This window comes from Rosa chinensis, chromosome 4 (genome assembly GCF_002994745.2).
Source record: "Rosa chinensis cultivar Old Blush chromosome 4, RchiOBHm-V2, whole genome shotgun sequence".
Classification (NCBI taxonomy): domain Eukaryota; kingdom Viridiplantae; phylum Streptophyta; class Magnoliopsida; order Rosales; family Rosaceae; genus Rosa; species Rosa chinensis.
In genome coordinates, this window is record NC_037091.1 from 62,987,926 (window position 1) to 63,015,381 (window position 27,456).

At 37.8% G+C, this 27,456-nt stretch overlaps 2 protein-coding genes and 2 long non-coding RNA genes across 5 annotated transcripts; 3 read left to right on the plus strand and 1 right to left on the minus strand.

Annotated features, from left to right (window-relative positions):
- The first annotated feature begins 4,234 nt into the window (after positions 1 to 4,234).
- On the plus strand, positions 4,235 to 5,346 carry LOC121052420. 2 transcript variants are annotated; one of them, XR_005809008.1, is made up of 4 exons: positions 4,235 to 4,469; positions 4,564 to 4,655; positions 4,825 to 4,951; positions 5,048 to 5,346. It is a non-coding gene; the product is annotated as an uncharacterized LOC121052420 (long non-coding RNA). The 2 variants fall into 2 exon arrangements; XR_005809007.1 differs by having other exon boundaries at positions 4,235 to 4,655.
- Positions 5,347 to 6,085: 739 nt separating this feature from the next.
- On the plus strand, positions 6,086 to 6,654 carry LOC121052421. The gene is made up of 2 exons (XR_005809009.1): positions 6,086 to 6,131; positions 6,343 to 6,654. It is a non-coding gene; the product is annotated as an uncharacterized LOC121052421 (long non-coding RNA).
- A 14,656-nt stretch (positions 6,655 to 21,310) lies between these two features.
- LOC112198368 (multicopper oxidase LPR1) lies at positions 21,311 to 24,773 on the plus strand. Its single transcript, XM_024339476.2, has 4 exons — positions 21,311 to 21,775; positions 22,539 to 24,002; positions 24,363 to 24,440; positions 24,530 to 24,773. Exons 1-3 carry the CDS (start codon positions 21,548 to 21,550, stop codon positions 24,414 to 24,416), a joined length of 1,746 nt encoding a protein of 581 aa, XP_024195244.1. The 5' UTR covers positions 21,311 to 21,547; the 3' UTR covers positions 24,417 to 24,440; positions 24,530 to 24,773.
- A 655-nt stretch (positions 24,774 to 25,428) lies between these two features.
- LOC112199742 lies at positions 25,429 to 26,824 on the minus strand. The gene is made up of 3 exons (XM_024340716.1): positions 26,214 to 26,824; positions 26,038 to 26,113; positions 25,429 to 25,542 (listed from the first exon to the last, which is right to left on the minus strand). Exons 1-3 carry the CDS (start codon positions 26,822 to 26,824, stop codon positions 25,429 to 25,431), a joined length of 801 nt encoding a protein of 266 aa, XP_024196484.1.
- Positions 26,825 to 27,456: the final 632 nt, after the last annotated feature.

The window sequence follows — 27,456 nt, forward strand, 5'->3', positions numbered from 1 at the left end:
TGAGGTTTCGACCCCGATCGAAGATCGATACCTAGTGTCGTTAGCTCCCTTACAAAAACGGACGGCTAGCATATTTTGATAATCAAATGACCAATTTACCCTTTAATTTTTGTTTTCTTTAGTTTTTTTTATTAAAAAAAAAAACAACATTTTTTTTCTATTAGTTTAAACTATTTTTAGTTTTGAAAATTATTAAAATTTTTGGTTTATCAAAATTTATCTTTCGAGCTCGTAGGATTAAACTAGATGTTATTATGAGTTCGTAGGAATTCTTGAAGGATTTTTCAGAGACCAGAGCTATTTTTAATGATTTTTGAAATTTGGTAATATCCATAAATATAATTAAAAATTAAATTTTCAAGTTGGCTACATCTAGATCATTGATTTCAAATGGCAGAAGATCTTGACCGTTGAAGAAACCTATAGATCAAGACCCAGGTCGGGTCCGTGCCGACCCGAATATCAGCGACGGTGACCCGGCTGTTTCTCCTTTTTTCGGCCACTTTCAGACTTCAGACCGGCCTATTTTTCTTCGTCTCGGTGTCGCCGCCATCCTTGTGCTTTTGGTTTTGTCAAACAATGTCCGATGACAGAGAATCAAAGGAGAGAAGGTGGTGGCTTCTCCAACGGGTTTTTCTTATTCCGGCCCCGTCGTGGTCTTGCACCTATATCAGAAGGATCCTCTCGATGTGACGACCTATATATTCATGGTATTTGTTCATTCATATAATGAGCCAAGAGACAGAATCGAGGAGAAAAAGTTTCTGAGTTTTCTGGCAAGTTTACTCTATTTTCCGGCAAAGTTTGGTTTTGACTGAGGTATCAAACTTGTTCCCCTTGTCGAGCTCTACCTGGCTATATACTTGAATTTCAGTTTGGAGGAGAATTGCCGAAATTGGAATTATGAGGTGTTGTGGTCACTGCGGGTTCATTGTTTTCCCTTCCTTGTACATTCTGTTGTTGAGGTTCCTCTAATGAATCTAGGGACGAGAGAGAGAATTCTGGGTTTGCTGGGTTTCAGAGAGAGAGAGCGAATTCTGGGTTTGCTGGGTCTGAATGGGAATGAGAGAGAGAGAGAGAGGGAGGAACAGTAGGGAGAGAGAAAAAAAATGTTTTGATAGAAAAAATAAGGGATTAAGACATGAAAAGACGAAAATATCTTTCAGCTATCAGTTTCCGTAACAGAGCTAACAGCTCCAGGTATCGATCTTTGGTCGAGGTCGAAATCTCAGGTACCGTTTTGATATTTTTAAACGTGAGGTACTGAAGTTTAGAATGGGGAAAAAGTCAGATACTGTACGGACGATTTTCCCAATAAAATAGTATTGTTAAGTTTTCACTGAATAAGTCACATTTCCAGAGATAGGTGAGATTCATGCGGTGTGTGACGGCTGATTTGAGGTGCGTTGCGGCGGGGTGAAGTTACGGAATTGGGGTGGTTATATAGGGACATTTAATGCAACATAAGATATTTTAGAAATAAAGAAGCCATAATTTAAGAAAAAATCTTTAAGAAATGGAGCGTCTTTGTTCTTCCATTCAATTAAGTTCATCTTCTTTCTTCCGTAGTGAGAAAATACGAAAAAAATAATTGAATGATATCAATAATTATGAAGAAAAATTAAGCCTCAATCATATGGGGGAAGATAAAAGAAAAGAACCAAAGCAACTTTTCCCTAAGTAGCTTCACTGTAGCTTTAAATTTTCTATGTATGGTAGGAGACCCCATCCACTTTTGAGTTTGGTCCATTTTAGAGTGGAGATACCATTCGATATTTATGTGCTTTTAGTTAAAGCAATTGCTCAACAAATATCTACAATATTGTTATTTGGTTACATACTATAGTGGGCAAAAGCAAAAGCCATCCATTCTCTTAAAGTCATAACAATGCATAATTGTTTGAGTCGCTCTATAATTATTTTAAGTAGGAAAAATGGTCCGTACGATACCCGAACTTTTCTTTCTTATAATTTTTGGTACCTGAACTTTAAAAATATCAATACGGTACCTGAGATTCTCAGCGCGACCGAGGATTGCTACCTAGAACTGTTAGGTCCGTTAAGGCATCGGCCAGGTGGCAATTTTTAGGGGTATTTTCGTCCTTTCATGCCTTATTTTTTTTTTTTTCTTCTAAGCATCTCTCTCTCTCTTCTTTGAAATCGATTCTAGTCCAGCAAGAAAGAGAATGTGTAGCCAAGTTCATCCTCATTGCTTTCTCTAATAGATTTTCTTTCTTATAACTTTTGGTACCTGGACTTAAAAAAATATCAATACAGTACCTGAGATTCTCAGCCCGACCGAGGATTGGTACCTAGAACTGTTAGGTTCGTTACAGCATCGGCCTGGTGGCAATTTTTAGGGGTATTTTCGTCCTTTCATGCCTTAATTTTTTTTTTCTTCCAAGTATCTCTCTCTCTCTCTTCTTTGAAATCGATTCTAGTCCAGCAAGAAAGAGAATGTGTAGCCAAGTTAATTTTTAGCTTCAAATCCTCTCTCTATCTTCTTTGAATTCGATTCTAGTCCATTACGTACACTCTTTCTAGCTACTTCCTCTTCTTCTTCTCCCCCCCCCCTCTCACTTCTGTAAATCATATATGAAGTCGAGAAGCATCAAGATTCTGTTTCCGGTGCTGGAGCCGGTAGCGTCGAATCTCATTCCAAGGCTGACAAGAACGATCAAGAATCCGGGTCGGGTCCTTCTTGACAGAGACACAGCATTAATTGAGTTGCAATTTCATAATCAATCCCAAAAAGAAATGAAAATCCTCTTCGTTAATCTGAAATATCATCTTTGATTGATAACTTGAATCTTTTATGTTTGATCTCTGATTGTTAATATGAAATTTCATCTCAAATGGGGCATTTCCAGATCAAGGTCTGTTTGATGTTGTTTTGCACGAGTCTGATATACAGGAAGCTATTTTTCCTCTCTCTCCTTTCTTGTCTTCTTTACCTGTCAATTTCTTATACAAGATCACAAATTTAACTTGAAGTGCCTAACACCAAGAGATCCCAGGTCGATTGTGATGTTGATGGTGATAATGACGTCATCAAATTCCAATAGCTGGGGAATGTGGATTCATCGCAACACAAAGTCCACTTCCGAATACCTATAAGGAATTATGGGAGATGGTTATCCAGTACCCGTGCCCTGTTGTCATTGTGCTTTCTAGATTGGATACGGGTATTGGGAGAACCAGAACATGTTGCACAATCCATGATACAATGAAGAGAATTTTTCGATGAATTGGAAGACCTCATGGAGATGAGCATAATTGAGTGAATTCAACATAAGAATATTGAAATGAGTGCACCTTAAAAGAGGTGGCTGCATCAGTAGATAACTAGATATTACATTGCTCATTGTGATAATTTCTTTCCAGCATCAATAGAGGCTTCTAGCCATTGCTTTGCAAATCTGGAAATTAAAGAGAAAGCTCTCTCTCTCTCTCTCTCTGTGATCTTCTTATCTTCACTCTAGTAGACCCAGAAGAAATCTCATTTAAATCACCTTGAAATTTCACCTCCATGACTTCAACTGCACACACATTACAGACTCATCTTAAAAAATAGAGGACCCCCCCCCCCCCCACCCCACACACACACACACAATATCTTTAAGTTACATATCCAAAGAACCCCATCTTTTTGGCTCTAAGTTCAAAATTGCCAGCTGACAACTTCTATAACGGACCTAACGACTCTAGGTACCAATCTTCGGTCAGGCTGAGAACTTCAGTACCGTATTGATATTTTTTTAAGTTAAGGTACCAAAAGTTATAAGAAGGAAAAGTTCAGGTATCGTACTGACCATTTTCCCTTATAACTATACTAAAGGAAGGTTTGTGATATTGTAGCTTCAGAACAGTGACCTGACTTTTGTGTCCCTGCATTCTCTCTGATTTTTCAATTGTTTGCCCTATGTGCGCTTTTACCGGAATGTCCTCTTGACCCGGCAGTCTGCAACCTTGCTTCTGTCGTCGCAGAGCATGTTTGATCTAGAGAGATGTGGGGAGGTCGTGGCAGCCTATGCATGATCCAAAGAAAGGTGGAGACAGTGATAGGGAGGGCTCAACTCTCCCTCTCACTAACGAGAATGGCAAACCCTCCATTCTCACCGAGCCTTCGCTCTTCTTCTTCCACAATTACCTCGAAAGGTAAATCCATTTCTGCTCACATTTTTCAATTCATCAGTCTGGTATTGATAGCTTAAACGATTTGTTTCACTGTTAGATGCCTTCCTATGCTAGCAAGAATGAAGATTGGAAACCGATGCAGTCTCTCTTTCTCTTTCGCCTTGTGATTTCTATTGGGACATGATGTACATGTGTTTGATTGAAGAGTTTTGTGAGCGTGGAGAAGCTATGTAGTGTAGATAAATTTGGAGCTTCTGGGAATTGAAGAAGGAAAAAGGAAGTACTAAAACAAAGTGATTGAGGAACATAAGTTGTGTTTTTGTTTGATTAAGGTTGCCTTGATGTTTGTAATATATGTAATACGGTGGATCTCTTCCTTTATTTTAGCTCTCTTTTTTCACTGACAAGTTATTGTTGTGGCTTTAGATGTTATTATCTATTGAATGATTTGACACTGGATGAGTTGAGGAGCGAATGTTCAAGTTATGACGATTTGCAGGACTGCCTCTATCTTCAAGGTAATCAAGCATATTTTCAAAAAAGAGTTGGTATAATAAGTTTTTAGGATAATTTAGTACTATTAGATGTCAGCCCATTTAAAGTGATATGTTTGTGACAATGACTGCTGTATTTTGCAATGACTGGTCTACAAAGTAGGCTTGATAATATATTTCTTTTGTGCATCAGACTATCAACGAGAATGAAGGACGCTGAATGGTTCTTAGTTTTCAATAATATTGACCTATTGTGGAAGGAGCACTTACAAGCGCTCAAGTAACATGGATAGACTAAAGATGATTGCTTATAATACCAGGTATGATTTGAAGATAACAAGAGATATTTAAGAAAAAAATTTATCAATACCTCTACCAAACTTGAATGTTTACTTTGTTTTATCCATGTTGCCCAGATGTCTTGGATTCATGATGGCAAAAATGGTGTTCCAAGAACTCATGGACCCCTCAAAATTCCCAAAGTTCTAGTCATTTCTCACAAAGGTATCAACCAAATTTTCTATTTAGTACGAGCACGCCTTTCAATTATATGATACCAGACCAAAGCCTTGAAACTTGGAGACATCATGCTAAATATGTCAAAATAGCTATCATCTGTTATAAGATTAATTAAATGATTATGTAAATATTTTTGCAATTATCAAAGACTCTATTTGCATGATCGGTAAATGATTAAAGACAGATTTGTGTATTCACATGAGACAACTTGAACTTCAGTATAATCTAACCTAATGTAACACCATTTTTGGTATAATGTGCAAATTCAGGGAAATGACCCTTCATGCTTGCGTGAATTTCTATTGCATAGGCATATGAGAAAGCTTTAGTCCACCCCCTCCCTGTAATGCTCAGTTTAGCATAGGTATAGTGGTTTAGGTGAATTGCAAATTCTTTAGGGAAGGTAGCGGCATAGAGTTGAAGAACTGTGTAATGTGTGGTACTACGTGGAGGAGTTTCAGATGAGGATTTAATATTCACATGAAAATAGGTAATGTAGGTTTTCAAGTTTCAGAATTTCAGTTTTATTTTTTAGGCTCTGAAATTGGTAGAGTATTCTACTTGATTGGATATCAACCTGTTAGTAAGATTATAGAAACTTTTGATCAATCCTTATATATGGTTTTGAAACAACTTGAGGTTTGATTCAAGTTGGTTTTCAACATAGAAATGGAAAAACAGAAGAGCACTTAAAGCTTTTGAGTATCACAATCTGTTCATAAGTATAAAGGGAGGCTGTGGACTAAAGCTTTTGCCTCTTTTCCTTCTGGAGAAGAGCATCACACGTACAAGATTGCTTGGAGGTGTTGATGAGTATTTTTCAGCCTTTTGCCTCCTTTCATATGAAAATAGTCGCATTGCCCTTTTGCTTCTTTAATGCTTAAATTACTCATCCTCTACTTTTCTTTTTCTTCTTTTTTAGCTCAGTGCTCATTGCTCATTGCTCATTGCTCCTTCCCAACACATAACAAGGGGTTGAAGGTCTGTTACTTTTGTAATTGTTTAGTTAGCAGTAAATTCATAATTTAAAGTTGTGATTTGTTGGAAGGATGGAGTAGCATAGAGTTAAAGAGTGTTGAAGTTACAAAAGAACTTTAATCTCTTTTGTCGTAATTGCACAACAATAGTTATCTACAGCTACCATTTCGACATTTATGTGAGGGAATAAATTTTGATCAGCTACCATCTCTAGCTTGCAGAGAAATTGAAATGCATACGAAGCATATAACCATCATTAAGGGACTTGATAATTTTTCTTCCTACAAGCAAGAGAATGCAACGGTGAAATGAAAAGAGCAAAGCATGTGAAGTTGTCGGATACTCAAAGTGGGGAGATTGCCTCCACCTATATGGCAATCTTTTGTACTGAAGTCACATCTACCATTTTGTGACGAGTGAATGGTTTTTACATATATTGCATATAGAATGCAGCTTCTAGAACCGAGTAGACACAATGTAACCTAACTCATAAATAATTTTGCTTCATTTAATTTCGCCTATCTTTCATTTCATTTCAACATAGCTAAGTTATTTTTATTAACCAAACCACACTCAACTACAAAATTCTTATTAAATAAACAAGAAATATTACAATTTTTTTCTCCGCAACATCGCACGGGTTATTTTTCTAGTTTGATATCAAACTACTTATCAATAAGTTTATGTGACGCTCTAATAATTTAATACTACATTTTTTATGAAAAATCTTTAAACGTTGTGTGTATGACAAACGTGAGGTATTTGACACATACTACCTCTCTCCAAAATTTTGATTAGTGGATCTTCAAAAAAAGAAATTCATCTAGTACGAAAGCTATTAGTATAAAATCAAAAGTGTATGTGGTTGATGATGACTAACTTGATAGAATATCTTCAAAGTGGTGCCTAGTACCTGCAAGGCTGCAACTTTGGATTTCATCTGGTAATGTATTATCGTGGAGACCCATATAAAGCTCTTATTATCAACTAAGTTGTAATTAAGCTATTTTTTAATAGTTTACCAGCTTGGCGGCACTGGCTTACTCACAACCTCGACTCAGCAAGTGCTTCACACTCGGGAAATCCACATCCAAAAGAGTGCTTAATATATGTAGCTAGTTGTGCAGTTGTGCTCTCATATATATCTTTTCCCACTCAAATAAATAAACTTGTAAATTTGTAATGTGAATTCCGCACAAAGGGAAACAATAAAATGTAATGATGATAATTAGTGGCATAACAATCCTCGCTCACTCCCCAAAGTACAAGAATTCTAAAGCTGGCAGGTGGAGATACCCATACGGCCATGCTGCTCGGAAAAGTCTTAATTTGGTCCATTTTACACAGCTTTCTGACCTTTTTTTTTTTTTTTTTTGAGAATATCATGTCGATATATTAATATTACTCAAGCCAGAAAGGACTATTACATATCCTCTCTCTACCATCTCTGGGTAGATAAAGAGTTTGTGGTAAAATCATAGCGATGCATAGATTAGGTCCGATCATTTGACAATACCCATGCTCACTTATTCAAAGCAAGCCTATAACTATGAACGAATCTCGCATAGTAATAGGTTAGTTAAAAACAAAACTAATTTAAAAATGGGTTCAAAGACCCAATACTCATTCTGGACCCAAGAGATCTCGGCCCAAAACTTGATTGCAGAGCTGCAGTCGCAACCAGTGGCCCAAGACTCCCAAGGACCCACCAGCATGCTTTCCCTGCCATCAGAGTTGCCGACGACCATTCAACCAGCCATGATTTGAACACTGACATAGTCGACGGTAATTCCTCCGTCTTCGCCGTCAAAACCATCAAGAGTTAGGTACGGATAGGAGCCCAAAAGCGGCAGACCGCCTGCCATATTGATCTGGACACCCAGATCCAATTATGCACCAGAGCCCGAGCCCATGAGATTCTGCCACCAGCATCCATCTGCGCCGACATCAACAGTCTCACCACGGCATCTCCGTCACCTGCTTGTAGTGACTCTCCTCCATCCTTTGCATTGGTCTCCGGGCCGAGATGAACATCCACTACAACAGAAAGGCTTTTTAGCGACTAAGTTTTTTGCGAGGAATTTATTTTTCTCAATAAATGTCACTTTTTACGAGGAATATTTCGACTCCTCACTAAATGTCATTAGGTTTTCTGTGAGAAACATATTTTCCTCACTATACACCACTTTCTACGATGAATATTTTAGTTCATCACTAAAGGTGACCATAATTTGGTCTTCTAAATCATCATGTTATTAGCGAGGAAATATGAAACTTGGGTGAGGAATGTTTTCATCACGAAAACAATATTCAATGAGGAAATAATGATTTCGTCATTATTACTTTGGCGGAAAATTATGTAAAAAGAAGCAATTAGGGAGGAAATAACGATTTTGTCGTTATTTATTTGGCGAAAAATTATCTAAAATCCGCCAAATTCAAGGGCGACAAAAGTATGGTTTCCTCGCTAAAAGTTTGTCTTTTACGAGGAACTGTTTCCTCGTCAAAAGAAGCAATTAGGGAGGAAATAAGAATTTCGTCGTTATTTGTTTGGCAGAAAATTATGTAAAACCCACCAAATTCAAGAGCGACAAAAGTATGGTTTCCTCGCTAAAAGTCCGTCTTTTACGAGGAACTATTTCCTCGTCAAAAGAAGCAATTAGGGAGGAAATAACGATTTCGTCGTTATTTGTTTGGCGGAAAATTATGTAAAACCCTCCAAATTCAATGGCAACAAAAGTATAGTTTCCTCGCTAAAAGTCCGTCTTTTATGAGGAACTATTTCCTCGTCAAAAGAAGCAATTAGGGAGGAAGTAACGATTTCGTCGTTATTTGTTTGGCCGAAAATTATGTAAAACCCTCCAAATTCAATGGCAACAAAAGTATAGTTTCCTCGCTAAAAGTCTGTCTTTTACGAGGAACTATTTCCTCGTCAAAAGAAGCAATTAGGGAGGAAATAACAATTTCATCGTTATGATTTTGGCGGAAAATTGTGTCCAACCCGCCAAATTCAATGGCCACAAAAAGTATGGTTTCCTCGCTAAAGTCCATCTTTTATGAGGAACTATTTCCTCGACAAAAGAAATCATTAGGAAGGAAATAATGATTTCGTCGTTATTTGTTTGGCGGAAAATCATGTAAAACCTGTCAAATTCAATGGCGACAAAAGTATGATTTCCTCGCTAAAAGTCCATCTTTTACGAGAACTATTTCCTCGTAAAAAAGAAGCAATTATCAAGGAAATAACGATTTCGTCGTTGTAGATTTTGGTGGGAAAAAAATTATAATTAAGGGGGAATTGGCGGTACTAAAAAAAAGCCAACCATATTCTTTTTTGGCTTGGCACAGGAAAAAAAAATAAAAATAAAAAAATAAAACATAAAACAAAAACAAAAACCAATACCAATATTATAAATAGATGACGACCAAACCCTAACATAAGGTTTCTCTCATAGCAGCTTACATCCTATTGTTTCCTTTTTCTTCCATGAAGATGAGATTGTAAGATCTGAAGAACTGAACGGAGCATGCCAAAATTAGGCCTCATCAAAAAGCCCGCGGATCAAGTGGGTCGATGGAGGCCCGCTGGCCTGGAGGGCCAAAAGCCCGGCCCGGCCAGTAAAAAAAGCTCGCCATAGGCCCGGCCTGGTGGCTAGAGGGCCGGGCTTGGTTTAGGGGTTTGAAATCCGGCCCGTAAAAGCCCGCAAATAAAAAATATTATATAAATAACACAGAAACTGTTGTGCAGAACACCTAACTTTGATGAATTACTGGGAACTTCTCGGATGGAATTAGGAGCTGTACCCTATATTCACGAAAAGCCTCGTGTGTCTAGTTTCTAAGGAATTTTACGGTTTGCGATTCCGACTTTTCTAGAAGGAGTTATGGCAATGTAAGTGAAGGCAGTTCAACTTGAATGAGAATCTGCAACACAGAAACTGTTGTGCATAACACCTAACTTCGCTGAATTACTGAGAATGACGGTTGACCAATTCGATCGGATTCTAAGATAAGGTGAAATTGGCTAAATTTTTTACCACACTCATAATTTATTGTAATAATCATATCCAACGGTTGGTTTTTCCATTTTCTTTGAATTGATAGAGGTTGCTCTTTAGAGTGTATATGATATAAATATAGTTTTATAAGAGTAACTAAGTTTGACCTAGTTGATCGAATTCGAAACGAGAACCAAATTGGCTGAAATTTTTACAACCACCATAAAACATTACAATCTCTCCAGCGAGCAGTTGGTTTCTCCAAATTCATTTTCCACTTCATATTTGCTTTAGAATGAACCTCAACAATTAAAATGCAATGTATAAGTTATACAACCTTAGGAGGAAAATTGGTCTAGACCAATGTATTTGTAATTAAAATTGAAATTTTTATCTTATGTCCACGCACATCCATCGATGAAATATTTACAAACGTGATGTAAAAAAATAAGCACGTTTCGCGGTCGTCACTCCATCGGTCAACCAAGAAAACATACAAATGACTACGGTTGACCAATCCGATCGGGTTCGAAACTATGGTGAAATTGACTAAATTTTTAACCACAAGCATAATTTATTGTAATAATCACATCCAACGGTCGGTTTTCCCATTTTCTTTGAATTGATAGAGGTTGCTCTTTGAAATGTATGATATATAAATATAGATTTATAAAAAAATTAGTGTCTTTAAATATTTATTATAAATAAAGCCCACAAGGCCTGTCCCGAAAAAGCCCGCAAGGCCCGTTTTATATGGACAGGCTTGGATCATTCGATTTACACTAGAAGGGCCTTGTGTGTGTGTGTGTGCACACACACACACATATATATATATATATATATGTATATGTATGTGTCTATATATATATATAAATATATATATATATATATAAATATATATATAAGGGTTTCGAATCAAGATAGCTAATAATTCGCTGACTGATTCTGCCTCATTCCAATTCACTCGAGAGAATTATTGTTTGAAGGGATTATGCCTCGAATAGATTGTATCTCAAAGAGATTGTACCTCATTCGGATTTTTCCTTGAGCAAATCTCTCGTCACTCAAATTCTCCTTAAAGAGTTTCATCCTATCGAGATCCTCCTCTACAAGTTGTTTCCTCCTTGATTAGATATTCACGCCTTGACCGAATATTTCTACCTTGATCAGATATTCCCACCTCAACTAGATATTTCCACCTTGATCAGATATTCCCACCTCAACTAGATATTTCCACCTCGACCAGATTTTTCAGCCTCGAGCGAATATTTCCACCTCGATTAAATATTTCTGCCTTAACTAGATATCTCCATCTTAACAGGATATCTCCTCTAAACAAGAAATCTTCTTATTGAGAATATAGCAAAACACGTAAAAAAGATAACCAAAAACTACATTATTTTACATAAACTCAATCATTGTTCATATGCTTAAGCATTGTTTATGTTTATGCTAAAGTATGATCAAAATATCATGGAGCTATCCACAATGAAAACCGTTAAGATAATTGGAATAAAGATACCCTAAACCCATTTTTATTTTTATAAACACATTTTTATTTTTATAAATGACATATTGACATATTGAAAATTGTAGACTCTTCTCTGGGAATTTGGTCTTCTGTGGTCTTGTTTCATTTTCTGGGTTAGTAAGCTATGCATACCAACTGTTTGATTTAAGTTCTGACTGAAATAAAAAATAGAACTTCATTCAAAATATAGGTTACAAAAACCAACGAAAACTTGCCTCCACTACAATCTTAGGCTAAATCTAATTGCCAAGTAACCCAGTTAAAGTAAAAGATATAATAAGAGTCAAGTATAACAAAGTAGTACGTTAATTACTTAACTGAATTGAAATTTCCACTCACAGAACAAGAGAGTTAGGCTATAATTTTTTTTTCCAACTTTATGTTCTGTTCTCTGATCTTTTTTGGTTGGACAGAGAGAAGGCTTCGGTGTATAACAACAGGTAATGCACCGAGTAAACGCTCTCGTGTGCAAACTACTGATCAGCCATGCCCAAATGGATCCCGTTCTACTTCAGGTAATTCTTCAATTTTTGTTTATTTTTTTGGTCTGAAACTTCAATTTTTGTTTTGCTACAACAATATTTACAGAAAGTTGGATTTAACTTATTTATTTGACTCATATTGGTTAATTTAACATGTGTGTGTAATAACAGGTAGTGCAATGAGTAAACGCTCTTGTGTGCAAACTACTGATCAGCCATGCGAAAATTCTGTAGAAGATGGACTCAATTCCTCGCTATAGGCTATAGAATGTATAACGACAAAAATAAATTTCATCGCTATACAATACACAACTTATGACGACAAAAATAAATTTCCTCGTTAAAGATTATAATATGTATGACGATGAAAGTAAATTTCATCGCTATAGGTTATACAACTTACAACGACAAAAAGTAAATTTCCTCGCTATAGAATATAGTATCTATCGCGATGAAAGTAAATTTCCTCGCTATAAACCTTATAACCTATATCGACAAATGTAAAGTTCCTCGTCATTGAGTACCTTTGGCGAGGAATACACCAAATAACCTACATCAACAAATGTAAATTTCCTCGTCATTGAGTACCTTTGGCGAGGAATAGTTTTCTCTCGTACAAGATACATATAAGGAAGAAAATAAATTTCCTCATTAAAGATTGTTTATAGTGAGGAAAGACTTCCTTGCCAAAAGATACCTACAACGACGAAAATGTTTTTTCAATTTTTTATTATTTATAATTTCTAAATTATTTACATATCATTAGCGAGGAAATAATACTTTAGCGATGAAATTTATTTTATCGGGAAATATATTTAACGACTATTTTCTGGTCTTCCAAATTTTTTAGTGAGAAAAAAGTATGAGTTTAGGCGAGGAAAAAAATTGTAGCTAAAGAATAACGGCGAGAAAAAAATATATTCATCGCGAAAAGGGATTGGCGAGGAAATAGTATTTTTCTTGCGGAAACTTTTCTTGACCACCCTACCGTGAGGAACTGGTGACCAAAATATTTTCCTCGCGAAAACACTACGGCGAGGAAATCTCAGTTTTCAGCGACAAATTTGTTCCTCGCAAATTAGCATTTTTGTTGTAGTGATCACCGCCATACCCAGTGGCATCGGTAAAGCATATCTCCGTATTCCACAGCAGCCAAATGGTTCCTTTGGCTCCTCCGCTTACTAGTAGCGTGCCCTCAGCAGCCTCGAGGATGTTCAATTGTAGCCACATGGGCGTCACACTGGTCTCAGCAATTGTAGGAGGCAACCAGGACGAGGAAACCGGGTCACCATCGCGGATGAAGCGTTCCACCCTTTCACCACCGCCATGGCTTTTGCCAGCCCAAATTAACAGGGCTACAAGACCGCCTCCATAATAATCGTCAATAGTAAGGGTTAGATCTGGCAAAGATAGATCAATGGAAGGGCAGAGGTGCCCTGATATTGGAAACCGGCCGGCAAGAGGAGGCTGGGTTAGATTGAGCGCACGGGGAGGCGCTGCTAGAGAGAATAGAGAGAATAGGGTTTTCATATTAACCTATCTCGTTGTGATCTTCATAATACAGTTTTAACTCAGCTTTTTGACCTTTGATTAATTAAGTTCCAAAAAATTCACCACTTTCTTCCTGTTCGGCTGTTCCTTTACGAATGTGATGGTGCTCTGCCCACTTAATGAGGCATCATAATTACTATAATTATTGATTAGTCATAACTAATTAAACAAATTATCATTAATTGAAAGTTCTATGGTACTTTAGAGTATTAAAATTTTAAAGTAAAAAATAGTTTGATTACAAATAATTTACTGTGTATCTCATCTAGTTATTTAATCTAATAAATTCAGGCTCCAAAATTTCACTACTTCATGAAACTATAAAACACATCCCTCAAGCAGTACTCAAGCCCTAGAAATATTGTGCGGAAGTATTCAAAGTGGTTGAGCAAAATATCAAGCCAATTAAAGACTACTTGCTATAATGTCCATGGACAAATCGAAGTGGGGAAGCTCCTGTGGCGATGTGATGGTTTTCAACCCGTGTAGCTTTGTCTGGAGTCTGGACCGATGTTGAGCTCGAGACAGAAGTGATGTAAACAAATTAATGGGAAGACTGACTTTGGCTATCTTGGCCTTATCATTATTCCTTGATTTTTAGTGAAACATATATGTGGCATAATCTCTTCCTCAGTTTCCGAATCACTGTTATTATGCTATGCAGCTAGCAAAGTTACAACGAGGACAACAACCATTTAAATCTAGCTAGAAAAGCTATGCTGACTTTAGAACATGTCGATGTTCTTATTTTTTCAAACTAGTCTATCAAATCACGTGTAATTCTTCGTGTATTTGACAAGTTTGTAAAATAATAACCTCTATCAAGAAAAAGTGGCAAGACTAGTATGCGTTTTGGGTAGAATTTTCTTCATTGTAATTGGTTGAGAAAAAGATATAAATTTTTTTATTGTAAATGTTAGAATGGACCTAAGGCCTCGTTTGGTTGTCGGAAAGAAAATTAGTGTTTTTTCCATGAACATTGAAAAATAAATTTCCCACTAATTTTTCCTTACCAATGTTTGGAAACACCGGAAAAGTAATCGCAAAATGTATTTTACTTTCATTTTCGATATTTGGTTTGTGCATGAATAGAAAAGTAGGTAACATCAAATTTTCAATAATATCGTTATTATTAAAACATAAACAATTCAAGATTTAAAAGTTTCTTAGATAATTTGGTAATAACAACCATTAAATAATCTTTAGAGTAAGTAAGTAGTGTGCAATTAATGCAGGGACTGTATGAGGGAAAATGAATCCCATGGGGTGTAGGAGGATCCATTTTTCCCCATATTTTCCCTTCATGCAGAAAAGTTGTTCATTTCCTTGGATGTGCCAAACAGAGGAAATGATCAACTTTCATTTCCCAACCTTTCCATTTAGTGAACCAAACAAGGCCTAATATTAGTCTCATCATTCTCCATAAGAACAACCAAGGTTGGTGCCCAAATCTTAGTTCATTTTTTGAACACACACACACACGTGTTTGATTAATCGAGCTTTTAAATGCTCATTTGACATATATATATATATATAACTTTGCTCAGGTGCGGATATCCGCACCTAAGAAAAAAGGTACGGATTTCCAGTTTTGACCCACTTTTCGATCATATTTTCACATCTTAACCGTTCAGTTTTTAGGTCCTAATATATAGATCACCTCTGCAAAATTTCAGCCAAATTGGTGTTCGTTAAGGCATCCAAAAGTGCGATTTACACGAACGAACTAAATCTGCCAAACCGGAACCGTTAGTGTACATTGTTGTAAATTTCAGTTTTGGATGCCTTAATGATCACCAATTTGGCTGAAATTTTGCAGAGGTGATCTATACATTAGGACCTAAAAACTGAACGGTTAAGATGTGAAAATATGATCAAAAAGTGCGTCAAAACCTAAAATCCGTACCTAAGAAAATCTGCGGATGTCCGCAGTGGAGAAGCGCTGATATATAAACACACACACACACACACATATATATATATGATTGTTGTGTTTATGAAACTCTTTCTTTGTGAGATTTTCTATTCAATTTTTTTTTAATTAACCCAAAATCGGGTGCCAATATATTGCATCACAAGGCAGAATATGCCGTTACATACTCTTCTGCAGTAGACAAGAAGATAGTAGTAGTACCCACAGTGGTACATAGCTATAGACCCACTCATTAGACAATTAAATACGTAGACATAGCGAGAATCCTTAACTTGATGCATAAACTCTCGCAAGCGTACGAATCATGTCAAGATAGGAAAGTATTAAGCCCAAAATTATCGTACCACGGAGATTAGTGGCAAACCCACAATCTTTGGGTAGTCGGAACTAAAGTCACTAAGCAAATAAAAGAAAAAGAAAATAAATAAAAATGCTACTCTAAGGCACCAAGCCTTAGCAATGCTCGGCTTTGGTTTTCACCAAAACCTAATCAAAGCTACGAGCTTAGTGATGAATATTTATAATGGGTTGAATTTGTCACCTAAAATTGTAAATTGAATTTCTAATAGCTAAATTGCAAGAATTTAAATTAAAGCTTTAACTAACAACTAAATTAAATGAAGGAAAGAAAAGTAAGAAATTGAAACTAGGCCACTAGGGTATCCTCCTAGGCAGATTCAATGCACAAGTATGTTCCGACAATGATCATTCAATTCATAATGGCTTCAAGAACAGTACCCAAGGTTTTTCAAGGCTCATGGGTCATTAGATTCTTTAAAGGGTATTCTTACTCCGGATTAAGGGGCCGTAGAAACTCAATTGGGACAATCTAGAGCCTTGTTAGGGCCTCTAGTTGCACCAAAAGGCGAAGAGTCCTAGAATCAAGGTTCCCAAGTTAGCCAATACGGCAATCGAAATTGATATTATAACTAACCATATTCTAAACAAGTGTCCTAGCCATAAATTAGAGAAGTGATTAGGTTCCCTAATTCGTTATAGACATGCTCATCTACACATTCAAGAGTTAATCAAGCTCTTAATCATGCATCTAAGCCAATTAATATTATAAAATAGAACATATGCCAAATACGAAATTGAAAACTAATAAATCAAAACATATTTATTATATTGAATCCATGCTAGGGCTCAAACCCTAGTTTCCTAATAGACTACATACAACCCATCAACAAATCAACAACGATATACATCAATTACAATAAATTAAAGAGAGCAAGGTAAAGAAAAGTGACAAGTATAAAAAACAAGTCACAAATTACTGAAGAGCAATTATGACAAGTTTTGATTTATAGCTATTCACTTTTACCCAAACTCAAATTTTGATGCTTCTTGATAAATTGATGAACATTTGTTGGTGAGGATGTCAGAAAAGAGTAAGAAAACTTGTTTAATTAAACCATCATGCCATCATGCATTGGGCTACACGTGCAGCACATAAATAAGCTCAAAAGAAGACATTTTGCCCATTAAAACATGCAACACTTAATTACCCATTAATTAATTAAAACTAATGATTAATTAAGTTTGCTATTTTTCTTTTCTTTTTCCCCAAATCACTTCCGCGTTTCTTGATCGCACCAACTCATGGTTGATTTTCCCGTCATGTAGTAGAAAATCCTCATTTGCTCTATTTTCTTGCGTCGGTTTGTCTCAATTTCGCAACTCCACTTATTTCCTATAAAATAAATAAAAATGAATTAATTACATAATAATTGACTTGAGGTTAGCTTAATTATAGTGTTTTAGATATAATTACATGGATAAAAATGCGTGTAATCAATCCTCCTTTGGTACTACTCTAGAGGCATTAAAGATACATAGAATACATACAAATGCATAGGTTCCTAATACAAGAAAATTATTGTAATTAGATAAACTAAATAACATAGGTATGAGCCTAGGGCAGAAACCCTAGCCCAAAATAAAGTCCAGAGCAACTTCCAAAGAAGGCCCGCTCAAAGCCCATTAGGCTTGCCTTGGCCCAGACCTAGCCTCCATCTCCAACAACCCGGGGCCATCGCTACAGTTTCTGCCGACCCTCACTGCCACCTATTGAGTCACAAATTACTTATGCAATTGTGCCCCATAATTATGAAAATTGATTTGTCTTCCATGCTATTTTACCATTTTTAATCTATTTCCTTTTATTTGTAGGAAACCTTGCATTGAGAATAAATGACTATATGAGGCTTGAAATGCGGAGATTTGAAGATAGGGGAAGAAGACACGGAGATTGGAAGAAAATTGCAAGTCGACTTTTCCGGCGATTTTTCCTGTGAACTTTTCTTGCTAGCCGCCACTCATGGAGGGTCCTTTCTCCAGCAAAGGAGGACCATGGTTGTGAGAATCTTCCATCACTTGAAATTCAAATATCTCCCTACACCTTGTCCTTTTGTCACCCTGCCAATTTGGGACCATTTGGGGGACAATGGTGTAAGAGAATCTCTTTCACACTTTGGGACCAAAGAGGACACACATAGCTGATCAAAGAGAGGCCAAAAACCAATTATTCAGAATTCTTGACTCCATTCAATCATTTTCATCATATGCAAGATCTATTTTCTCTCTAGAGAAGACACCACCATTTCCACCACTAAAATCACTATCTCCACCTCTAAAAGCTCCATTTCCACCACTACAACCTCCATTTTCTCCACCATTCAACACCACAACTCACCTTAGAGATTCCAAATTTTACTTTTCTTACCAATATCAAGAGCTTGGAGCAAGGAGAAGGAGGTGACTATCACCACATCATGTTCTTGGAGACTCATCTCCTCCACCTCTTCGGGCATCATCAATAGTCACCCTTTACTCCCTATCTCTTTATGTATTAATTTGATGTTTAATAGAATGTTGGAGCTTGTGTATCTAGCTATGTGTGAGTAGTGAACTAGTTGGGACTAGGGTTGAAAGCCCTAACCAAACTTGCTTGTATTGATACTTTTGTTTATAAATTGATGCAAATTCATGTTGTCATTCTCACATGCTAAGTCAATAGTTGAATCCATTACTTAGACCTAATCAATTTGAGTTATGTGTTTGCCATGACATGAAGTTTTTCCCAGAGATTGATTACCTTTAGGCAAAAAGGGAGCATGAAAGCACACCATGTGTGCATGTGAGGGTAGTGAACTAAAATCACTTAGAGATAGGATTGGTTTGCTTGCTTGGTTACCTAAACTCTAAGCTTTATGCATTTAGGGGCAAAGGATTGAGACCTATCCGGTAATTGAATTTGTCTCTAGGTAGTAAGCTCTAAACTTATCTGGTTAGAGTTAATAAAATGAAAGGGGTTTAAGCATTAGTAGTTCTATCCGGATGTTAAGAGGGTAGTTGGACAATTAGCTTTGCATCATTCATATTAAATTGCTTTAATGCTTGCACGGGACGCAAAAGTTGAAACCCGATGCCCTAACTCCCATCCATTTGATAACAACTTGTTTAGTTTAGCTTAGTTTATTTTACTTGCTTTTATTGTTTCAATTTGAATAGAAACCAATCTCAAAATCAAAATCAAATCTCTACACACTATCTTGCACATACTCACCATGAACTTTGGTTCACTCGTGAGCCTTTGTTTGTGATTGTACATTTGCATATTCTTCTAGTAGTTCCTTAGGTCTTCCCTAGTTAGGAAAAGATTTACCAATCCTCGTGGGTTCGACATACTTACTTAATCCCCTATTCTATAACTTGTACCTCTTGCATTTGAGGGTGGCTTCAATGCTAACACCACCACTGTTCCGCCATGATCCCCTCTGCCCCGAATCCAACCGCCACGACCTAGATCATCACGAACCATGCCGTAACAACCACGTTGTCATGAACATGCCCCAATCCCGCTCCCTCCCATCCATGCCGCCGCAGATTTCAAAACCAAAACCCACACCGTCATTGATCCAAGAAGCAAAACAAGGTCCTCCAATCACCACATGGCCACCACATCCTAGAGATTTCATACCGAAAATCTGAAGCAAAACAGCCAGTAAACAACTCCAAGCAACACCCCCTCAAGAGTTCCCTGGATGTTAACATCATATTCCCGTTCAGCAGTAGACCAAGTAGCATAGGCGAGGTCTATGCTAGGGCTGTTACTGGACGAGAGCGATCTCTCGATCTGAAAACCCGCCGCCTACGTAGGGTTTTTGGAGAGCGCTCAGAACCTCTCTCCTCTTATGTTTTTGAGATTTTCTATTCGATTGGCCAAATAGAAACATAATCAATCAAGAATCTCATTAAATTGGCAAATATTCAATGTACGATAAAATTGATAGTATATTTTTTTTTTAGAGAAATAGAAATAATTTCATTGATAAAATCATAACAACCGTACTAGGTAAGCTATAAAGATCAGGAGATTCTACAAAAACTACTTGGTGTCCAAAATAAATTATTCTTGAAGGTAAATTGTCGACGGGAGGTAGAGAAACTTCTCTCTCAAACCCTAGGCGACACATTTGATCGTCTAGCAAGAGTGGCTGCCTAGTCTGACGGCACGCTCTCTCTGCGACGTCGTCGGACAGGCTAGAAAGGACCATGTGTCCGGTGGTGTTTGGCCCGGTCTGAGAGAAGGTTGCGGGGGCGCGATGCTGCTGTCTAGAGCGCTTGGAGGAATTAACAGCGATGGGCAGTGACAGGTTAATGGCTGGAAGTCGGGGCCGATGTTGCCTTGCCTTAGGGAGGAGCATGGAATGTATGGTAGGTGTTTTGAGGAGGTGTTGCAGGATCGAAGATCGCCTGAGGGTGATGACCGGGCGACAGCATCGCTGTAAATCACTGGGCTTAGATCGGATAAGTTAGACCCGATCCGATTTGGGTGGTTTGGGTCTCATATGGAGAAAGCTGTGCTATTTGTAATGATGCTTCTTCATAATAGAATTATCTTTCCGGTATGTTACCGCTATGTCAAAGCAAATGGAGTAGTTATTCGTGCACTTTTTGCTATTTGATGCTTCTTAGAATACATAAATTTTGTAGATAATCCTGGTATTATTTCAGGATATTCTCTTTATGCTTGTTTAATCTGGGATTTAGGCTCTACATCCCTCTCTTGTATTATGCAATTTCATTAATCAAGGCTTGAGAGCAACCGCATCTGCCCCATTTTATAAAAAAAAATTAATAAAAAAAGATATGGAGATACTTCAATTGCATCTACTACTGCTCAATTTATTAAATATTAATTGAGTTGCAATGTGTACAATTGAAGTTGAATTACGCTAAGCACGTGTGGCTAGTCAGATATACACATACATTATATGTGCAACATAAGAATTAGAAAATCCAACAACCAAATTGCTATAAAGAACACACTCTCCCACATATATGTACGTGCGATCAACATGTTACAAAGTCATTAAATTTCGCCTTAGATCAAATGCAAATTAGGTATTGGTATATAAATCGAAATGCTTAAATCATGGGATCCTCAAAATGATGTAATATTGACAGAGATAGTGATACATGCATGCCTAATGTGAAAGCTGGGTATGTCCTTATATGCAATTTCAGTTTTTACCCAAGCCCCGCCGAAAAGGAGGCTAGCTGGCTAGCTAGCTTTATTCACAAAAATGGATTCTTTTATTATCTCATGCATAGTGAAGCATCGTATTTCTCTATATTTTTTGGATTACAAGAAACCACTGAAAATGAACATTCTCTTGCCTTCTTCATCAGACAAATAAAACACGGTGATATTTGGACAGAACAGATCGAATCCGGACAAGACCCTACAAGAAAATGCCCTCAATCATTCGCTAAATTTCTTCGATATTTTTCAATACCATATATATCCTGTCCTTTTAATCAGTTTTCCACTATAAAGACCACAAATCATCACCTATCAAACAGAGGCACACATCTCTCTCACACCCTCTCTCTCCCCCACCCCATTCTTTCTCTGCATGCAACCAGAGATGGTTAGTATGCAGATAATTCTGTTGGCTTCAGCTCTTCTGGTTTTTGGGGTGTTTATGAATTCTTCATGGGCAGAAGACAAGCTTGTAAATCTGACCAGGTTGCAGATGTTTGTGGATGATCTACCTAACATGCCCAGAATCCAAGGCTTTGAGGTTGTCAATGGCGTTCCAAAACCCAGGTCATTCAAGATTGGCATGTACGAGAAGAAATGGGTAAGCAAAACCAGAATCACTCCCCCTCTTTATTTTATCTCACCTATTTAATTATTATATTTTGATTCCTTTGGCTTTTCCTATGTACAGAACTATTTTCTTTTGATCCTTCTATGGTTTCAGTTTTTCTACTTTGTTGCTTTAGATAACATCTAGGACACTAATTTGGCCAGACTGAGCTTGAGAGGCATGACTGCCTCTCTGCTCTCTCTGCTCTAAGTAGATCTAACTTTCATATCCCCTCAGAGGGTAGTTCAAAATTACACCAACTCGAACTTAAATTCCACTACTTTTGGGTTTCCATGATAATAAAAATTAAGATGTAGTTTTTCTTTTTGAAAACATCAGCTGGAACCCTGTTTAATGGGGAGATTATTCTTTTACGGGCTTATATTTTTAATTAATTCAAGATTGAAGAGTCAGCTTCGGAGAATTAGATGGTATAAAAAATTTAGCTTAAGTAAGCTTATATTATTATGATTAGTTGAACTATCGGAGATTGAGCTAAAAAGCTCCAAATCTCAGAGGACACAGCCTCGGAAAATAGAATGTGCAGAAAAATTCTATATCACCATACAATTCACGAGTCAAGACTCAAGAGGGCCCGAACAATAATTAAGATATTATTAAGTTCTTGGCCGTTCATTTAAAAGGTTTAAATGGTCATCATCATTTAATTCCATTAGGGAATTGATTGTGCATAGCTGGCATTGCTAATCATATAATTAGCATAATAAAGTCTATTTCTTAATTCCCTCTACAGAAATTCCACAGAGACCTACCGGCATCGACGGTGTACGCCTTCGGTACAAGCAAGCGCACAGCAACTGTCCCTGGTCCAACAATCGAGGCCCTCCATGGGATTTCCACCTTCATTAGGTGGCAAAACAATATCCATTCAACCAAACACATCCTCCCTTGGGACCCCACCATTCCGACAGCCGTAGCTTCCACCAAGAAGGGCATTCCTACCGTGGTGCACCTACACGGCACCATCGGTGAACCCGAGAGTGACGGAAATGCAAACGCATGGTTCACCAAGAAATTCGGAGACCGTGGTCCCACTTGGTCAAAGAAAACATATCGCTACATTAATCAGCAACAGCCCGGAAACTTATGGTATCATGACCATGCCATGGGGTTGACCAGAGTCAACCTCTTGGCCGGTTTGCTCGGGGCCTATATCATTCGGAATCCAGATGTTGAGGGCCCGCTCGGACTTCCTCACGGTGAATTTGATCGTACGTTGGTGGTTTTCGATCGTGCATTTAGCACCGATGGTTCGATATACATGGATCCCACAGGAAACAATCCCTCCATACACCCACAATGGCAGCCGGAGTACTTTGGCGACGCGATTATTGTAAACGGAAAGGCATGGCCAAAATTGACGGTACGACGTCGTAAATACAGGTTCCGAATCATCAATGCCAGCAATGCAAGATTCTTCAAATTCTTCTTCACAAACGGGCTGAGATTCATCCACGTGGGAGCTGACTCAGCGTACCTTGGAAAACCTGTTGCCAGCAGGGACATTTTAGTGGGGCCATCTGAGATCACTGACGTGGTAGTTGACTTTTCAGAGTCAAAGACTAACAATGCCATCCTAGCCAACGACGCAGCGTATCCTTACCCCACCGGCGACCCGGTCAACGAAGCCAACAGCAAGGTCATGAAGTTTTGGATTCTCGGTCACTCGGAGGTTGACACGTCGCGTGTTCCGGAGAAGCTTATCCACTACCCAGCTCCTGATTTATCCAGTGCTTCGCAGACTCGCTACATCGCCATGTACGAGTACACTAGCGACATTGATGAGCCGACGCATCTGTATCTGAATGCCAAACCCTACGAGGCTCCGGCGACCGAGACCCCGAAAGCGGGGACGACGGAGATTTGGAACGTGATCAATCTGACGGAGGACAATCACCCGCTGCACATTCACCTTGGGTTGTTTGTTGTACTGGATCAGACTGACTTCGAGGAGGCGGGCATGGAGGAGTTCAAAGACTGCATGACTAAGCTAAACGACGCTGTCAAGTGCCAGATAAGCAAGTATGCACGTGGCAACAAGACGGAGGTGCCTGCTCACGAGAAGGGGTGGAAGAACGTTTTCAAGATGAGACCTAGTGCTGTGACAAAAATTTTGGTCAGATTTGCTTACATACATTCGAATGCATCCTATGAATTCGACCCGACTGCCGAGCCTGGTTACGTATACCATTGCCATGTAAGTATACAACGACACACATGGTAGTTTTTCTTTTTCTTTCGATAATTGTATAATTTTCCGAAATATGGTAGAAGTCGATCATCATCGTAATTATTTTTGGGTGTTTATGGTAGAGTATGGGTTCACGGGTATACTAGATCTTATATTGAATAAAGCCTGTACAAGTTCTGGTAGCCTGGGTTAGTGTCTGTCCAGAACAGTCCAACTACAGATGCTAAACTCAAACTTGGATGGCTAGCTTTGTTTGTTTGATTCTCTAACTGATATGCTTCTATTTGATTCTTAGGTTATAGCAATCGATCATGGTGATTAGCAGTTTCGAATTTAATTAAATTGTTTTTTGGACTAATTGTGCAGATCTTAGATCATGAAGACAATGCGATGATGAGACCATTGAAAATAGTCCGTTGAGAATTGGACACGGTCAAATTATAGGTAATTAATTAGTCCTAATCTGCTGATTAGTTTGCTGTTTAAATTATTTTCTTTTGCTTAGTTGTGACTAGTTCTTCATTGTTATGCAGATTTTTGAATAATCCATCAGGAACTCCCACTCCAAGCTAGCTAGGTGGTGTTTTTGTCACAGAAGTATTAAAAACGTACTTAATTTACAATATGCTTGATTAGGTTGTCCAAATATTAGCAATAAAACTCTGTTTCTCTGTTACTCTGGCAAGCAAAGATGTAATCGATCATATAGGTTGCAAATAGATATTTTAAAAAAGTTTTTCGTACATAGGTGATTCATTCAAGGTATTATTATTAGTACAATTAGTATATATTTCTTCTCTTTTCAAACAAGTAAATGAGACTATAAACATTCCCATCAACGCAAGTAAACTACGTAGTTTGAAACTTTGAATCGTACACTGGCATTATTTTTTCTTTTTTCACATCAGTAATTGGCCGCAACTGATACCATTGAATTAAGTGATAGTACTTTGAATAATTCAGATGGCTCTGTTTTCAAACTATGGATGATACGGTCCTCTGTTTTTTTTTTTTTTTTGCCAAGGGAATCAATCCTTGTGGCAAGAATATTGAGCTTGAGAATCGGTTTAGGAATTCTCAATTTCCTTCTTCTCAGTCAAGAAGAAAAACTCACGAACCATATCCTATCATATATGTAAAGACGCACAATTCATCCTTCAAAAGAGCTAAACTTTTGAGCACGCCACATTATAGTCAGTAGTCACCATCCCATCTATATGATTCATAGCAGCCAGTAGTAAAGTGATCAACATATGGTTTTCGAATGGAACAGCTCAGACAGTTCCAGTGAAGCATCAAGAAGAAAAGCTCACTAGATCGATCATATCGTAGTATCATACATTAAGACAATGTCAATAGGCCGGGTTTTATATTCTCATGACCGCTTCCAAATGATTCAAGTAGTCCGGTCAAAGATCGATCAATACGGTCTTCAAAACATTGCTCTGTCTACGCAGAAATTGAACACCACCAGTCCACCACCTCGATCGTCCCCTAAAGTTGCCATCCCACAGCTAGGTTCTTTCAAATCCAGGGCAACCTCAAACTGCAAATAATGAATAATATTAGAGACCAAATGGTACAAAAAGATGCTTGCTAACGCACAGATCTGAATATGTAACTCATATGTGCCAATCACACACACACACACACACACATTTACTACATTAAGAAATGAGGATCTTGATGTGATAAGGTTTCAGTTTCAGTCTCTAACTAGCAAATATTACCACCATGCTAGTTCTGATAATGCACCAACTTCTGAAATGAGAAGTGTCAGAATCAAACGATTAAAAAATTGAAATTCGTGAACAAATTATTTTGGGGACACCGGTCATATCTATATGTATGTTACGCAACTGATTGAAAACGGGCAGCAACATAAACTAAAAAAGCACCTGGAATTAATCTCGTGTATGAAATGGTTAAACCATTTCTGGTTTACTGAGAGAGTCTCCACAGAAGGTGCCATCCAGTATAATGAGTCCCTCAATGCATAATCTGTTACCGGAGCCATCTGGTTCCGGCCCTTTATAATTACCTCCAGATGCTTGACACTAGGTAATGGTGGACGCCAATAAGTATATTGTTCAGGAATCAGGAGTGATGATGAGAACCTAAACCATTAATGCACCACAACAATAACAGGAAATCAACAAGTTGAAATACCACATATATATAAATCGGAAACTGATTAAAATTAGGGACTGCATATACAATTGAATACACATATACACCGGAGGATACTCTGCATATAGAGTCACTTTTTCTGAGGAAGCCAAATTTGCAAGAAAGTTACAGATAGAATAATTCCAAGGCCACCAATCGTCACCAGTTATGATTGTAGTCTTGGACAACTTTGGAGCATCGACACAAAAGGTACACTTGTCTGTCGGACCATCGAACCAAAATGATCTTAGATTTGGAGTATCAATTATGGCATTCTTAATAGACTTGCATCGGCCCAGAACAAAGCGTTTCAGATGCTGACTAACGAGCTCGATATGTTCTCCAAAGTAGCAACTATAAAAGATCAAACTCTCAAGAAGTGGAAATCGTGATCTGAACTCTTTGACACATACACCTTTAAAGATTGCACCAAACAACTCTAAATTCCTAAGCTGCCCACAAGATGCAAAATCAATGTCGTACCAAGAACAAGACCGCGCCTTATCCGCTTTACCACCAACTCCAAGGGATTCAAGATTCATAGCTTCCACTTGAAGCCTAGTCCGGCGCTCCGCAAAACTGATAACTTCCAAGGCTTTGAGGCTTGAACTCGAAATTTCAATTTTTGCTGACAAGCTGTACCAGACTACCATCCCCATATCGACAAATTCTCAATGTAAGGACAATGGGAATTTAAGTGCAAGGATCGCAAGTCCCCCACTTCTACACGTTTTAGGGACATAGACTTCAAATACGGAAGGGTTATATTACCATAGTTCCTGATTTTCGCATAGTGCAAACTCAAATATTCTGCATTCAGAAGGGTGACTTTCACAAACTCCAAACTCAAAGTAGTCAAATATTCTGCATTTCGAAGGCTAAAACATGATTCGTTGCCAAATGTTTTAGCCATGTATAATTCTTTAACATTTCTGTCTATCTCAAATCTCCAACACTTATTCAAAAGATTTGAGCAACAGTTTTCTTTGTCTCTACAGGGATATCTCATGCGAAGCCTCATTTTATGTAACAACTTATCTTTCTCACGCCGCTTCAAACCCATTGTCACAAATTCGACGAACTTTTTGTGTCTAAGATAGCTGCCATCATCGATCATCATCATCATCATCATCACCAAGTTGCTCTTTCTCATCCTCGTCAAAATCTAATACGGGGACCGAAGACCAAACACGTTCCCATTGCTTGGAGAGAATGCTAGCCCGGACGGTTTGTCTGGTAGATAGTTATTTCAGGATTTCATGGATTACAAGGTCAGGTAATACGTCCATCG